The following is a 17,779-nucleotide window of genomic DNA, read 5'->3' on the forward strand; positions in this document are numbered from 1 at the left end:
ATGCCAATAACTTTTTAGAAATTAGCCCTTTTCTATCTGGGTTAACCCACGCTTCATCACATACATCATTCAATTCCTCTGATTCAGGAAAAACTACAGGTAGTTTTTTCACCCCCCACATAATACCCCTTTTTGTGGTACTTGTAGTATCAGAGATATGCAAAGTCTCCTTCATTGCCGTGATCATATAACGTGTGGCCCTACTGGAAAATACGTTTGTTTCTTCACCGTCGACACTAGATTCAGTGTCCGTGTCTGGGTCTGTATCGACCGACTGAGGTAAAGGGCGTTTTACAGCCCCTGACGGTGTCTGAGACGCCTGGGCAGGTACCAACTGGTTTGACGGCCGTCTCATGTCGTCAACTGATTTTTGTAATGTGCTGACATTATCACGTAATTCCATAAACAAAGCCATCCATTCCGGTGTCGACTCCCTAGGGGGTGACATCACCATTACCGGCAATTGCTCTGCCTCCACACCAACATCGTCCTCATACATGTCGACACACACGTACCGACACCCAGCAGACACACAGGGAATGCTCTATTGAAGACAGGACCCCACTAGCCCTTTGGGGAGACAGAGGGAGAGTTTGCCAGCACACACCCAAGCGCTATAATATATATGGGAACAACCCTATATAAGTGTTGTATCCTTATAGCAGCTTAAATATAGTAATATCGCCAAAAAAAGTGCCCCCCCTCTCTGTTTTACCCTGTTTCTGTAGTGCAGTGCAGGGGAGAGTCCTGGGAGCCTTCCTCACAGCGGAGCTGAGCAGGAAAATGGCGCTGTGTGCTGAGGAGAATAAGCCCCGCCCCCTTTTTCGGCGGGCTCTTCTCCGGAGTCTGTGAGATCTGGCAGGGGTTAAATACATCCATATAGCCTCAAGGGCTATATGTGATGTATTTTTAGCCATAAAAAGGTATTATACATTGCTGCCCAGGGCGCCCCCCCAACGCCCTGCACCCTCCGTGACCGCTGTGTGAAGTGTGCTGACAACAATGGCGCACAGCTGCAGTGCTGTGCGCTACCTCAGGAAGACTGAAAAGTCTTCTGCCGCCTACTTCTGGACCTCTTCCATCTTCGGCATCTGCAAGGGGGGTCGGCGGCGCGGCTCCGGGACGAACCCCAGGGCGAGACCTGTGTTCCGACTCCCTCTGGAGCTAATGGTGTCCAGTAGCCTAAGAAGCCAATCCATCCTGCACGCAGGTGAGTTCACTTCTCTCCCCTAAATCCCTCGATGCAGTGAGCCTGTTGCCAGCTGGACTCACTGAAAATAAGAAACCTAAAAAACTTTTTCTAAGCAGCTCTTTAGGAGAGCCACCTAGATTGCACCCTGCTCGGACGGGCACAAAAACCTAACTGAGGCTTGGAGGAGGGTCATAGGGGGAGGAGCCAGTGCACACCACCTGATCCTAAAGCTTTATTTTTGTGCCCTGTCTCCTGCGGAGCCGCTAATCCCCCCTGGTCCTGACGGAGTCCCCAGCATCCACTAGGACGTTAGAGAAATATAATACCATATACCTTATCATTATATCTGCAGCACCCCTGTGCGCCCGGTCTGTTGCCACCTGTGGATTCTATCATCATCCACTCCTACCCCACATTTCCTGTGATCTCTATATCTACAAAGCTGAATATCCCAATTTCAATCCCTGTGATTCTCAGTACATTGTGGAGGAACCTGCGGTGCTGCTGGTCAGACTACAGTCCTTCGCTACAACACAATTTGAGATATCTACTTACTCTGCCAGGGATGCATTCACAGGAAAATTCACCCACAAGATTTGATATGTAACTGTACTTATGTAATGCGCTAATAGCCTTCCTAGCAAGCCTCAGCTTGATCAATAAGAGGGTGTCACTACAACTCCGACACTAACCTCTTTTGTCCTTGTTATTGCCTATATGGAAAAATACCTCACATCCTCTGCATCCACGCAGCCTCTTCAACAACGCCAAGAGAAACGTAGAGCAGACGCAAATATAACTTCTAACGCAGATACTATGGCTCTGTCTCCGGCTGCCAAAAAGTCGGTTGCTCCTCCAGACACCTATGTTACTTACAATGATGTGGTAGAGGCGATCAAAGCGACCATGGGGCCACTATTATCACAAGCAGTGTCGGACATTACCTCGCAATTAAACCGACTCACTCATCGTGTTGAGGAAACGGAAAACAGAGTTGGCACCTTGTTTCAAGACGTTTCTCATCTTACTCATGTAGTTCCCAAACTGGAGAAGGATAATTACCACCTCTGGAATAAGGTAGACGACCTGGAGAATCGGTCAAGAAGAAATAACATTTGTCTCGTGGGTCTACCAGAATCAGTTAAGGGCCCAGCCCTAGCCCACTTTGTGCGCTCTACTCTACCGACCCTTTTGGGGGTTGAATCTGAATGCCGCGACCTCGTCATTGAAAGAGTTCACAGAGTGGGTCATCAGTCGCCCTCTGCTAATAACCGCCCTCGGGTTGTCCTTTTTCGTTGTCTTAACTCTCTACATAAACAGACATTGTGGTCGGCCTCCCGCAACAAGAACCCTATTTTATGGGAATCAGCTAGGCTATACTTATTCCAAGATTTTTCAGTTGAATTATCCCGAGCACGAAAGGCCTTCTCTCCCATATGCTCCCGTTTAGTAGCTGATCACCGGAAATTCGCTCTGATTTATCCAGCCAGACTTCGACTATTTGATGGAACATCTCACAAAGATTTCAATACCCCCGCTGATGCTGAAGCTTTCTTGGCTGAAGCTGGAAGTTCTACCTTTCAAGCTGACATTGCTGATCCTCCTCCTACTACTCACTAATCTACACGGTGTTCAGATTAGACTGTACCACTGCGCCTTCTCATGGCTCTTACTCACCGAACATGACTAGTCTTATATTGATAGCCTCACACTTTTTCGGATGTTTAGGTTTAGGTCTAGCAGTTATCGGTATTATTTCCTAACTATGTTTGAGGCCTGTACAATTTTGCCTTGCTACCCTATACTTATCAAGGCTTTTCAAGTGCATTGTATTTTGTTGGTATACTCATATATTGCTTATCATTCTTCTAATGATGTTGACATTATTTGTTCTGTTTTGTATTTGTTATTCGTTATATTCCCCCTGTCTGTCTGTTTGTCTTTTTCCTCCTGTTTCTTCCCTCCCCCCCCCCCTTCCCTTTCTCTTTTTGATTGACAGGTTGAGTCGGGATGTTCCTTTCTGGTCCTTGTTTAGCTCCCCCATCACGTAAATGTCAGTACGAATAGGTACGTGGAATGTGGGAGGAATCAATTCCCCAGCTAAAAGACGTAAGATACTTACTTATATCTCTAAAATTAAATTAGACATTGTTTGCCTTCAGGAAACACATTTAACTCACTCGGAATCACTGAAGTTACAGATATTGGGTTGGAAATTATTAGTAGCTGCTCCATTTAATTCCAAATCGCGTGGAGTAGTCATTTTGGTCAAAAAATCCTTACCCATCTCTATCTCTACTTCAGTGATCGATCCTGAAGGTCGTTATTTGATTGCAGAAATTTTACTCAATAACTCCACGTATGTTTTATGTACAATCTATGCTCCGAATGTTTATAGGAAATCCTTTTTTACCAACTTACTTGCCAAATTGTTGCCATATAGCTCTAGCCCCATCATTTTATTAGGAGATTTTAATCTCATCTCCTCTCCTATACTAGACAAATCCACATAACAAAAATCACCCTCCTTCCTCCCAAAGTTAGGGATCCCAGCCCTTTCTGAACAACTCTGCGTGATTGATGTTTGGCGTGCACTGCATCCGACCGAAAAGGACTATACATGCCTGTCGGCGGCACATCAAACTCTTTCTCGCATTGACTATATTCTAGTAGCTACCTCCTTATTTCCCAAAATACATGAAGCCTCCATTGAACCTATAGGTTTGTCGGACCATGCGCTAGTCTGGATTACCCTTCAAACTACAATAGATAAAGGCCCTTTTAGACTCTGGAAATTTCCCAATTATCTGTCACAATCCGTGACATTTCGTCAGAAAATCGAGTCCGCATGGATGGACTATAAGTATGCCAATTTGGATTGTGAGTCCGCAAATCCTTCTCTATTCTGGCAAACGGGTAAGGCATTCCTTCGGGGTGTCATTATCTCGTACGTTGCAGCTGAGAACAAACGGTTAGCCACATCATATTTAGACTTACAATCCAAATTGACTGAGTCTTATCAAGCATATAAATCTGCCCCTTCACCATCTAATAAATTAACATATACTACAGCGAAAGTTCACTTTGATGAATATTTTAAACTTAAAAGCGAACGATCACTTTTCACTACTAATTACAAATTTCACAAATTTGGAAACAAGACAGGACGCCTTCTTTCCAATCTCCTAAGAGGCTCACAGCCACAAATGCTAGTTCACCCCCTCCGTCGTGAAGATGGCTCCTTAACAAACTCGAGTGACCAGATCACTGATGTTATGAAATCTTTCTATGAAAGAATATATTCTGACTCTCATCACGACAATCCTCCCTTACTTACTAATGATCCCTCTCATTCTTGGACGTTTCCCTCCCTTCCACAGTTCCCTGAGGAATTCTCACATTTATTGGAGGCCCCTATCTCCATTGAAGAAGTCACGAGAGCTATTCAATATTCCAAACCCCTAAAAGCCCCTGGTCCGGATGGCCTAACAGCGGAATTCTATAAGATTTTACTACCTAGGTCTGGGGAAAATGTGGTGGCATTTTATAATAATATAATCAGTACTCAATCTGTGCCTCTTTACTTTAACTCGGCAATCATTAAATTACTCCCTAAACCGGGTAAAGATCTATCCCTACCAGGATCTTACAGACCAATTTCCTTACTAAATTTTGATTACAAATTGTTTACTAAGATTTTAGCCGACAGACTGAAACTATATCTACCCCAGATTATACACCCGGACCAGACTGGCTTTATTTCAGGTAGACACTCAGTTGTTAATGTCCGTAAAATCTTGGCAATGATTCATCACTCGATCTCTCTCAATTCTGCCTCCCCTAAGATGATTGTATCTTTTGATGCCGAAAAGGCATTTGATTTAGTAGAATGGAACTATCTTTTCTCCACTCTACGTTTTTTTGGTTTCCCCCCATTTTCATATCCATTCTACAAACACTATACCATTCCCCCCAGTCACAAATTTCCTGTAATGGTTGTCTTTCGACATCCTTTTCTATCTCCCGCGGAACAAGACAGGGTTGCCCTCTATCCCCCCTTTTATTTGCCATAGCCATAGAACCACTAGCGATTGCAATACGTAACTCAACGTCAGTTGAAGGCATTGCTATCCGTTCCAAACAGCTAAAGGTATCATTATACGCAGACGACATGGTTCTTTTTCTTTCCAATCCATCTTCCTCTCTTCCAGCTGTCCTAAACCTCATTTCTTCTTTTGGATCCATTTCTGGCTATAAAGTCAACCTAGACAAATCAGTGATCCTCCCTATCCATGGCCCACCCTCGTTTTTTCAATCACTTCCTATTCTTCAGTCCTTTCATATTTCTCAATCCTCGGTTAAATATCTGGGTATACATATTTCAGCGGATTTATCGGACCTTTATAAATTTAACTTTACCCCAATCATTGCCAAGATTAAAAACTACCTGGACAATTGGATGTCTTTATCCATCTCCCTCCTAGGCAGATTAGCAGCCATTAAGAGTATTTTATTTCCAAAAATCTTTTATGTAATGCAGATGCTGCCGATTAGACTTCTCAAGAAAGATGTTCAAATTTTTAACTCTTTCTTTTCCCGCTTTCTGTGACAAGGGAAACGTCCTCGAATAGCCTATTCCAAATTACGACTACCCCGTAAGCATGGAGGCCTCGGCTTCCCTGATCTAACTTTATATTCTAATGCTATATTTTTTCGATATATTAGTGATTGGTTACTCGACACTAGTTCTTACACTGATACTCATTTGGATACTGCGTTGTTCTCACTCTACTCTCCAAATGCCCTGTTGCACTCTAAATTGTCTGATATTCCGACTTTCATTAAAAATAATCCCTTATTTATGGGCACATACCGGTCCTGGACTATAATAAATAGGAAATTTCACGCTAATCCTAGCTATTCCCCATACACGTCACTATGGGGGAATCCTGCTTTCCCCCCTTCTTTGTCTAATATATCTTTTCTTCAGTGGAAGGAGAAGGGCCTGGCCTCGATAACGAAAGTATTTGACCCCGGTGGCACCTTCCTTTCGTTCACCGACCTCCAATCCAGATATTCTATCCCATCTCATCATTTTTATATGTATCTCCAAACACGTCATTACATTCAATCCCTACCCACTCCTCCGACCACGGATAAAGTGATGTCACCATTTACTTCTCTCCTCAAACTTATCTCCTCCGTACCGTACAAAATTAGTTTATTGTATGAACCCCTAGCTTCCATTTCAGCCTCATCCCACTGGGAATCCTCTCTACAGAAATGGTCCATAGACGTCCCGGGTATCAACCTATTGTCAGACCTGCTCTCTCAATATGACACTTCTCTAAAATTTTTGCAATCTTTTTATTTTCAAGAGGTCCACATTAGAATGATACATAGAGCGTATATCTCCCCTGCTCAAAGGAGATATATGACAACCCTTGAAACCGGGGCCTGCATTAAATGCTCAATGTCTCATGCCACATTTATTCATTGCGTGTGGGAATGTGGTAAAATAAAAAAATTCTGGAATAAATTGATCCAACTAATCAACTCCATGTTCTCTACCACCGTACTCCCTGACCCTTTAGCATGTCTATGTGGAAATTTTAAAAACTGGGATTTAGGCCCAAATAAGAAATTAAAACTCCGTTTGCTAATTACGATTGTTACGGTTGCTAAAAAAATTATTCTTATCCATTGGACCCAGCATTCTGCTCCTTCCATATCAGAAGTCAAACACAAATTGTTACAAATATTATATTATGACAGACGCACTACTATGCCTGACATTGAACATGGAGTTGAAAAATTCTATCATAAATGGGAATATTTCATTAATATATTAGACGAGCATTCGCAAAACCATATTCTTCAATTATTTGAAAACACTTCATGGAACTTACTTAGGAGACTTTCTACTGATACAGGACATTTGTCCTAGGTTGAAAATCTACCTATTTAGATTTCGTCTGACAACACTAACTTGTCAGGATAGAACACCGGACTTAAGATGGTTTATTATCCCTTTCCTCCTCTTTCCCATCCCCTCCCCCCCCCCGATTCTTTATATGGTTTTGTTTTGTTTAGTTATGTTCTTACATGTGTTCAAAATGGTTGAGACATTTCACCATCTGTCGGATAGCTCTCTTTTTCTTTTACTTTGTTCTAAAAGGTACATTATGCTCTGACAGAATTATAATTAATGGAAGACTTTTTCTCCTTGGCTATTGTTGGATATGTTTGTACAATACTTTCTACTCTTCAGTCGTATTACTGGATTTTCTGTATGTTCTTTGTGGCTCATTTATTGCGATAATTTGAATTGTCCACTAAACTTTTGAAAATTCAATAAAATATATTATAAAAAAAAAAAAAGTTGCATATTTTGTCTTCTGTGCTGGACTCTTCTTGGCCTGCTATCTTATGGGGGTGTACTTCACTGGTGGCGCAAAAGGACAGAGAAGAGAAAAGGGGAGAGAAGAATTGGCATAGGGCTAATCTAGGCCTAAGTGTAATAATGTGGTTTACTCCCCTTGAGGAGCCAGCAACCTAGAAGCAGATCAATCAGTGGCCAACATCGATTAACTGAAAAAACAAAAGAAACAGGATTCTGCTACTTACCAGTAAATCCAATTCTCTGATTCCACAGGGGACACTGGAGGCTTATGCAGGGCCGTAACTACTTGTGTGCCAAGTGGGCTTGGCACACAGCGCAGTTGCCCTGAGGGTGCACGGCCAGCGGCATGTAATGAGTCAAATTGACTCATTACATGCCGCCTCTGAAGTCCGCGCCGTGCGCCGCAGCCGCGCTGGAGGAGAGAGAAGCGCCGGAGGCAGCTGAGAAGGAGGAGGAGGGAGGAGGACTGGAGCCGCAGCAGCGCTATTTCATTGGTAGTAAGCGCCGCTGCAGCATCCCCCTCTCCTTCCGTATAGGCTGCCCCGGCGCTGCTGTGGATGCTAGGATGCGGTTCCTCCATCCCAGCATCCACAGCAGCGCCAGGCAACCAATACGGAAGGAGAGGGGGATGCTGCAGCGGCGCTTACTACCAATGACATAGCGCTGCTGCGGCTCCAGTCCCCCTCCCTCCTCCTCCTTGTCCGATGCCTGCACACTGCACAGAGGGAGATGCCAGCACGAGGAGCCTGTCAGCGGGGAGAAGGTAAGTATATCCCTCTCTCTCTCTCTCTCTCTCTCTCTCTCTCTCTCTCTCTCTGGGGGACACCGTCTGCCATAATGTGTAAAAAGGGGTCCTGGCTGCCGCAATGTGTAAAAAGGGGGCCTGGCTGCCGCAATGTGTAAAAAGGGGGACTGGCTGCCGCAATGTGTAAAAAGGGGGACTGGCTGCCGCTATGTGTAAAAAGGGGGACTGGCTGCCGCAATGTGTAAAAAGGGGGACTGGCTGCCGCAATGTGTAAAAAGGGGTCCTGGCTGCTGCAATGTGTAAAAAGGGGGCCTGGCTGCCGCAATGTGTAAAAAGGGGGCCTGGCTGCCGCAATGTGTAAAAAGGGGGACTGGCTGCCGCAATGTGTAAAAAGGGGTCCTGGCTGCCGCAATGTGTAAAAAGGGGTCCTGGCTGCCGCAATGTGTAAAAAGGGGAACTGTCTGCTGTAATGTGTAAAAAGGGGGACGCTGTCTGCTGTAATGTATAAAAGGGGCTCTACCTGGTGTAGTGGCGCTACTGTGCAGCGTAATTTGAATAATGGAGACTACTGTGCACCGTAGTATGAATTGCTATTATTTTGTGGCCACGCCCCTTTCCCATGAAGCCACGCCCTATATATTTTTCACGCGAATACGGCGCGCACTGCCCCTATCTTGCATGGGGGAGGGGCGCCAATGTCGTTTCTTGCACACAGCGCTAAAATGCCTAGTTACGGCACTGGGCTTATGGCAGTGGGGTATAGACGGGTGGATAAGTGGAGCCGTCACTTTAAATTTATAAGTGTGACTGGCTCCTCTCCCTCTATGCGGAAAGAACAGAACTTTAGAGAAGGAGGTTAAACGTATGAAAAAGAATATAAAAATTGTGTAACAATCTGCACAACAGATGCAGTCACAACCAAACATACAATGGCAGGAAAACATCAGCGCATTGCGGGCATCCAGTGTCCCCTGTGTGAATTGGAGAAATAGATTTACCGGTTAGTACCAAAATCCACTAGGAGTCACTGAAGCCTTGTGACAGTGGGGACGTTCCAGAGCACCCTCACGGGCGGGAGACTGCTGAAACACCTGCAACACAGAGCAGCCAAATTGAGATTCAGGGGTTGCAAAGGCATCAAATCCATAAATTCTGATGAGTATTTTGTCCAGCCCAAGTAGCTGCATGACACAGTTGCATGGCTGAAACCCCTCGGGCAGCCATCCATGAAGGTCCCACTGAATGTGTGGAGTGTGTAGAAATGGATGCCAGTGGAATTTGAGAAGAAGCCAGATAGGCTTGTCGAATAGTGAGGTGAATCAAGCGATTCAACGTCTGTTTTGATGCAGTCCACCCCGGCTGAGCTGGATCATAGAGGATGAAGGAAGCATCTGATTTCCTCAGTTGAGCTGTCCTGCTCAAATACTGTAGATGCGCAAGGCTCCTGACACATCCAAAGAGTCAGAGGATGCAGAGTCCTCTAAAATAACAGGTACCACAGTAGGCTGGTTAATGTGGAAAGAAGAAACCACTTTGGGCAGAAAAAAATCCTGCTTTGTATGGAGTTCCGTTCTATCCTCATGGAAGACTAGGTAAGCAGAGCGACACAATAAGGCTCCCAGTTCCAAGACCCTTCTAGCTGAAGCAAAAGCCAAAAGAGAAATTTTCCAAAATGCTCAAATAAGTATTACTTTTTTGTCATGATGGATTGCACCTGAATGAGGAGGGGGCAGTGGTGCTGAGGGGAAGGATGGTTAGAAGGTTGGAGGAAATTTTAAACTAGGTGCCTGGGGGGAGGGTTTAGCAATAAATTACGGGTCATTCAGTAAGAATAGCTGGGGTGGCGTTAGTGAACAAAATGGGGGAGGAGTAGGGGGGAGGAATCGAGCAGATGGAAAGGGTAGTAACATGGGAACTAAAAAGGGTTTTAGAATAACAGTAACCAATGATGATTATGGGTCATCTTTGCTGCATAAGAATTATGATGTCCCTACCATAAGGGGAAATACATATCTCAATTGTATGTATGTAAATGCTAGAAGCCTTACAGGTAAAAAGGGGGAACTAGAAATCCTCGCAGCAAGCAAGGAATATGATATTATAGGCATTACTGAAACATGGTGGGATGAATCTCACGATTGGACAGTCAATCTAGAGTGTTACACGCTGTACAGGAGAGACAGACTAAATAAATGGGATGGAGGGGTATGTCTTTACGTAAAGCCATCTCTAAAACTTGTTATACGGGAAGATATTCAAGAAGGGACTGTAAATACTATTGGGACGTTATGGGTAGAAATTGCATGCGGGGGTAAAGGAATAAAGAAGTTATTATTGGGATTATGCTACAGGCCGCCTGGTATTAATGTGTCTGACGAGAAATTGTTACTGAATCAAATTGAAAGAGCAGCAGGAGTAGGAGACATAGCAGTGATGGGAGACTTTAACTATCCCGAGATAAACTGGAAAATCAATTCATGTAATACTGCTAGGGGCAATATGTTTTTAAACACGCTAAATGATAATTACTTAGTTCAATTAATCGAGGAATCAACTAGGTACAATGCAATCTTAGACCTGGTATTAACTAACAATGGGGAATTGGTATCAAATATTGAAGTAGGAGAGCCCATAGGTAACAGCGACCACAATATGGTCACATTCAATATCAGTTTTCATAAGCAGTCCCATACTGGCTCAACTAGGACTCTAAACTTTAGCAAAGCCAACTTTGACATGATGAAGGAAGCATTAAGGGACATTGAATGGGAAATTCTGTTTCATGGAAAAAATACTACAGAGAAATGGGATGTATTAAAATCACTGCTAATTAATAATACTCGTAAATTTATTCCCACCAGCAGCAAAAAAAGGAATAAAAATCCCAAACCAATGTGGTTTAACAAAAATATAAAAGAATTAATGGACAAAAAAAGACGAGCATTTAAAAAATACAAATCTGAGGGGGATGCAGAGTCATTTCAGCACTATAAGGACTGTAATAAAATTAGTGATGAGCGGATTCGGTTTTACTCGGTTCTCAAAACCGAATCTTATTGGCTATCCAAAACACGTGACATCAGTGTCAATAAGATTCGGTTTTGAGAACCGAGTAAAACCGAATCCGCTCATCACTAAATAAAATATGCAAAAAAGGAATAAGAGCAGCTAAAGTAGAAACTGAAAAACTAGTAGCAAAGGAAAGAAAAGCGAATCCCAAATTTTTTTTAAGTACATCAACAGCAATAGACTAAAGAAGGAGAGTATAGGCTTTTTAAAGGACAAGAGGGGAGTCTTAATCAAAAATTATAATGACATAGCAAACAAACTAAACAAGTTTTTTTCAATGGTTTTTACCAGAGAGGACCAAATGCTGGATCTAACACAAAATCTCAACAAAGATAATGTCCCACTGCTAAATGCTTATTTATGTGAGGAGGTAGTCTGTGACCGATTAAAAAAGTTAAAGATTAATAAGTCACCTGGTCCCGATGGAATTCACCCGAGGGTCCTTATGGAGCTGCACGCTGAACTAGCAAGACCTCTATTTTTGATCTTCATGGATTCGGTTAAATCGGGTATGGTTCCCAAAGACTGGCGTATAGCGGAGGTAGTGCCGATATTCAAAAAGGGGAGCAAAGCTGAACCAGGTAATTATAGGCCAGTTAGTCTTACATCTATAGTGGGGAAAGTATTGGAAGGTATTCTAAGGGACAGTAATCAAAAGTTCCTTGAAGCAAATAAGGTCATTAAAAGGAACCAACAAGGATTTGTGAAGGACAGATCATGTCAGACCAACTTACTTGGCTTTTATGAAACAGTAAGTGCGAACCTTGATCAGGTCAAGGAGGTGGATGTAATCTTTTTAGACTTTTCCAAAGCTTTCAACACTGTACCACACATGCGTCTTATCTATAAGCTACAAGAAATAGGGCTAGGGAACACAATATGCACTTGGGTCAGTAATTGGTTAGATAATAGAGAGCAGCGCGTTCTAGTCAATGGATCATTTTCAAATTGGACTAAAGTACTAAGTGGTGTGCCACAAGGGTCTGTACTTGGACCACTTTTGTTCAACATTTTCATCAACGACCTAACAGTAGGTCTAGACAGCATGGTGTCAATTTTCGCAGACAATACCAAATTGTGTAAGGTTATAAATACGGAGGGGGATGCTGAGTCTCTTCAGAATGACTTAACTAAACTGGAAGCATGGGCAGCAAAATGGAGAATGAGGTTCAACACAGACAAGTGTAAGGTAATGCACTGTGGGGGCAGGACCAAAAATAACACCTACATAATAAATGGGATAATATTAGGGGATTCTGTACTGGAAAAAGACCTAGGGGTTCACATAGATAACAAATTAAGCAGCAGTACCCAAAATAGGAGTGCAGCAAAGAAGGCTAATAAGATATTAGCATGCATAAAACAAGGAATTGATGCAAGGGACGAGAGTATTATACTCCCATTATATAAATCAATAGTGAGGCCACATCTTGAATACTGTGTGCAATTTTGGGCACCATATTACAAAAAGGATATCCTGGAGCTAGAAAAGGTTCAGAGGCGGGCGACCAAACTAATCAAGGGCATGGAGACGCTGGAATAAGAGGAAAGGCTTGCAAGGCTAGGCATGTTTACATTGGAAAAGAGGAGACTAAGAGGGGACATGATCAACATCTACAAATATATAAGGGGTCAATACACAGAGCTTGGGAGGGACCTGTTTTCTATAAGATCAGCACAGAGGACACGTGGTCACTCGCTTAGGTTAGAGGAGTTTCCGCACATTGAGGCGAAAAGGTTTTTTCACAGTAAGGACAATACGTGTTTGGAATTCCCTGCCTGAGAGAGTAGTAATGGCGGACTCAGTCAACACCTTTAAGAATGGGTTAGATAAATTCCTATTGGATAAAAATATTCAGGGCTATGGTGCGTAGGCACACATTATAGTTAATATAACTAGTCCTAACAAAAAATAACTAGTCCTATAATAAGACTGCATAGGAGACCACAGATAGGTTGAACTCGATGGACAGTTGTATTTTTTCAACCTTAGTTACTATGTTACTATGTTACTGTAGGAAAGAGAGTGTCAGGTTTAGGTCCCAAGATGCAGTGGGAGGAACAAAGGGAGGCTGCAATCCAACCAAGCCCTGGAGAAAAGTCTGCACTTCCAGAATTAAGGCTAGGCATCACTTAAAAAAATTGGAGAGAGCAGAGATCTGCGCTTTCAAAAACACTAGCCTTAATCCAGACGAGTAACCTGCCTGAAGAAAAAGCAGGAGTCGGGACAACCTGAACGTCGTGGTAAGAAACTGCTTACTTTTGCACCATACCACGAAAGATTTCAAAATACGATAACAGTTCGTTGAATTCACACGCTTTCGAGCCTGAAGCATAGTTGGAATCACAGACCTGGGAACACCCCTCTTTCTCAGAAATGCGGTTTCAACAGCCATGCCGTCAAATGCAGACGCTGTAAGTATAGATAGACAAATGGACCCTGTTGGAGAAGGTCCTCCCAGAGAGGCAGTGGCCAAGGGTCGTCTATTAGAAGAAGCTGCAGGTCTGAGTACCATGCTCTGCGAGGCCAGTCTGGAGCTATGAAAATGACTGTGGCATGTTTGCGCTTTATGCACTTGAGGACTCGAGGTAGAAGATGAAACGGCAGGAATAGATGAGCTGACACATCCAAGCAATCGTTAAAGGCGTTCACCGCCTTTGCTTCTGGGTCCCAAGTTCTGGAGCAGTACTGAGGGAGCTGATGGTTTTGCCAGGACGCCATGAGGTCTATTTGAGGCTCGCCCCAACGACGGACCAGCTGCATGAAGACCTGTGGTTGTTACGCCCATTCTCCCGGATGAAGATCCTGATGACTTAGGTAACCCATTTCCCAATTGTCTACTCCGGAGATGAAGATGCTGAAATCGCTGTGGCATACTTTTCGCCCAGAGGAGAATGCGATTTACATCCTGCATGGCTTCTTTGCTTCTGGTTCTGTCCTGTCTATGTATGCAACCACCGTTGCATTGTCTGACTGGACATGAATTGCCTGACCGCTGAGTAGAGGAAAAGACAGATGAAGGGCATTGTACACCACCCAGAGCTCCAGAATGTTGATAAGCAAGGATGACTTGTGAGGAGATGACTGCCCCTGGAAGTGACTGTCCAATGTCACTGCACCCCAACCTTCGAGACTGGCAAACCATCATCAGGAGAACCCAGTTCCATATGCCAAATTGATTCCCTTCTAGGAGGTGAGAGGGCTGCAACCACCAGAGCAAACTAGGCAATGCAGCTGTAAGCGTGACCCGGTCCACTGGGAGAGGAGATCCAGTTGAAAGGGTCGTAAATGAAAATTACCATACTGGATGGCTTTGAATGTAGCCACCCTCTTGCCCAGCAGGCAGAGGCAAAGGTATACAAAGACTCGCTGAGGTGCTGAGGTTGGAGAACTAGCCAGACCAGCTCCTGTATCGCCAGAGCTTTGTCCAGCAGAAGGAAAACCTTCTGAAGCACCATATTGAAGATCATCCCTAGGAACTGTAACCTCTGAGTTGGTTCAGGTGTCTTTTTGGGAAACTGATGATCGATCCTTACTCTATCAGTACCTGATGGGTTAAGGCAATGTACTGTAATAGCCTCTCCCTCGACCAGTTCTTTATGAGGAGTTCGTCCAGGTAAGCAATGATGGTCACCCCTTTCACATGGGGAAGCATCATCATCACTGCCATCACCTTTGTGAACACTCATGGTGCAGATGACTAGCCGAATGGGAGGGCTCTAGAACTGGTAGCGAGAATCCCTTATCTCAATTCTGAGGCAGGTCACCTTGGAATGTGGCGATAGGCGTCCTTGATACAAGGAACTCTCTGCAGCACTTGCTTCTCCTATCTGGCTCCCCTTCTTCCCTCCCATATTGTACTCCGAACGGGGACGGCAGAGTTTCACAGAATGATGTGGTTGCATTGTGACGCCACGTCACAACTGCTTCATTGCGTGAAACTCCGCCCCCCAGGCGGAGTTCTATGGATGGGAGGAGGTGGAGCAGAATAACAGTGCTCGTGGGCTAACGCCTACCAGCAATTATACACCCCTTGGCAATGAACATTACCATTGGCAACGAGCATTACCCTTGGCAATGAGCATGGATCCCAGAGCATGAAACCCTTGGCAACAAGCAAGGATCGTAAAGCATGAAACCCCTGGCAACAAGCATGACCCCCAGCGCATTAAACCCATGGCAATAAGCATGGACCCCAGAGCATGAAATCCCTGGCAACGAGCATGACACCCAGCACAAGAAACCCCTGGCAACAAGCAGATAATTTAAAAGTAATTAGAAGCTTTACTGTAGGGCATAATGTATCACAGGCATTGCGGTGTATGGCATAATATGGTGCAGGGGGCATAGTATGGTGCAAGGGGCATTACTGTGTGAGGCTTAATATGGTGGAATGATTTCTTGTTTCCTATAGTGGCTGATGTCTGTGGTCTGTTGTTGCATGGTCAAAAACTGGGGTGTAAGGTAGTCTTTTCCTGCAAGGCCATGGCCATTTTAGAGAGTTTACGGACATTTTAACGAGGCCATGCCCCATAACTGGGAACGTGCGCAAAATAGTTTTTTATATAGCTATGGTGGGAAGGGAAGGGGGAAGGGGGGACGAGCGCATTTTTGAATGTCTATGGGGGGAGGGCAAATTTTTTTAATGGTTGCACTGGGAGCCAAATTGTCTCGAAACAACCCTGGCAGTAACAATTGTAAGCCTAGCTTCTGTGGCATTTTTACACTTTTTGGGAAAAACTTTGACTATATTCAATGGAATGTGCCATGCTGTACAATGCTAGTGACATTTCTCTTATGAAGCCATAGCTCACCTGCGTTCCCCAGCTTTAATAACAGATGGATCAGTCAGATTTTCACCAACACCTTGAGGAAACACATATGTATAAGTTTTTATATTCAACAAAAGCATTTTTTTTTTTATTTAAAGATATCTTGCGTACTATACCTTACTCTTCTATTGCTCTACTATGCCAAGGTTTATCTAGACTATTTCCAGTGTTGCTTTATATACGGGTGTAGTATGGTATGCCGGCGGCCAGACTCCCGGCGACCAGCATACCGGCGCCGGGAGCCCGACCGCCGGCATACCGACAGCGTGGCGAGCGCAAATGAGCCCCTTGCGGGCTCGCTGTGGGCACGGTGGCGCGCTACGTGCACCATGCTATTTATTCTCCCTCCAGGGGGTTCGTGGACCCCTACGAGGGAGAATATCTGTTGTATGCTGGCTGTCGGAATTCCGGTGCCGGTATACTGTGCGCCGGGATCCAACAGACGGCAACCTGAAGACCACCCATATATACAGGATGGGAAATCCCAGAGTAGGATACAGAGGTCAGAGCAGAAAGACTTTTTGTACAACTTGTTATCACACGGTCTACAGAGGTTCTAATGTTATGTAACATACATGACTCACATTTTCATCATGAGAGAATGTAAAGTGTTATCTAAAGAATACATTTATAAAGCTACTAATACAGTAATAAACCGCACCCTTCCCCCCCACCCCCTTCGCAAATGCCTCTGCCTGATTGGGCGCCTGCAGAAAATATGTGCGCATGCGCAGGACCGGCTCTGCGCATGCGCCCGCATCCTTTTAGTAATTTCTTCAGTTGGATCGCATATTGCTATCCAGCCTGAATCGGGCCCATTATGCAGTGATTAGTTATGTATATGTATATTACAAACATTGTCTTATGTTAATATGTACATGGGATCTGCAGGGGTGTGTGCATGATTCTAACATATTTCAGCAAATTGATCACTACATGTGACACTTTTGCTTGAGAATTGCAATATACTGCACTGTTTGCAAATAAATCCAGCAGGTTTGTAGCTCCACGTTACAGACTATTATTACAGTGTTTTTTGATTCAGCCTGAGAACTCAAGGATGACTAAGATTTTTGTAGTTCATATGTAACATAGAGTGAAAAGTAAGACAGCTACCAGGACTCTTTAATTATGTCAGCGCAGTCTGCATTGTAAAGTGAATAAAGTTGGCCCCACCAGATGATGTATCACACGTGTACGCATAGTAGGATTTATATTTAGCAAGTTATCTGCACTAGCAGTATCGAGGTGCACAGTCTAATAGACCCCTGGTGTTCACCAGGGACTACAGCAAGGCAGTATAGACTTTGCTGCCAAAAGCCCTCAGGTTTGCGGCCCTCTTTATTAGAGATGAGTGGGTTCGGTTCGCCAAGAACCGAACCCCTCCGAACTCCATGGGTCAAACACGGTTCCGAGCCCCGCTCGATTGTTCCCGCCTGACTCGGAAAACCCGAACGAGGCAAAACGTCATCATCCCGCGAGATTTGGATTCCATATAAAGAACCGTGCGTCGCCGCCATTTTCACTCAGGCATTGT

The 17,779-nt window shown here is 44.2% G+C and overlaps 1 protein-coding gene across 1 annotated transcript in view; it reads right to left on the bottom strand.

Annotated features, from left to right (window-relative positions):
- The window catches only part of LOC134932005 (transient receptor potential cation channel subfamily M member 7-like), a 359,306-nt gene that overhangs the window by 32,104 nt on the left and 309,423 nt on the right, over nucleotides 1-17,779 (bottom strand). Inside the window, exon 33 of the mRNA XM_063925995.1 lies at nucleotides 16,225-16,276. Coding sequence (XP_063782065.1) covers nucleotides 16,225-16,276 — 52 coding nt within the window. The remainder of the gene's footprint in view (nucleotides 1-16,224; nucleotides 16,277-17,779) is intronic.

This window comes from Pseudophryne corroboree, chromosome 6, assembly GCF_028390025.1.
Source record: "Pseudophryne corroboree isolate aPseCor3 chromosome 6, aPseCor3.hap2, whole genome shotgun sequence".
Taxonomy (NCBI): domain Eukaryota; kingdom Metazoa; phylum Chordata; class Amphibia; order Anura; family Myobatrachidae; genus Pseudophryne; species Pseudophryne corroboree.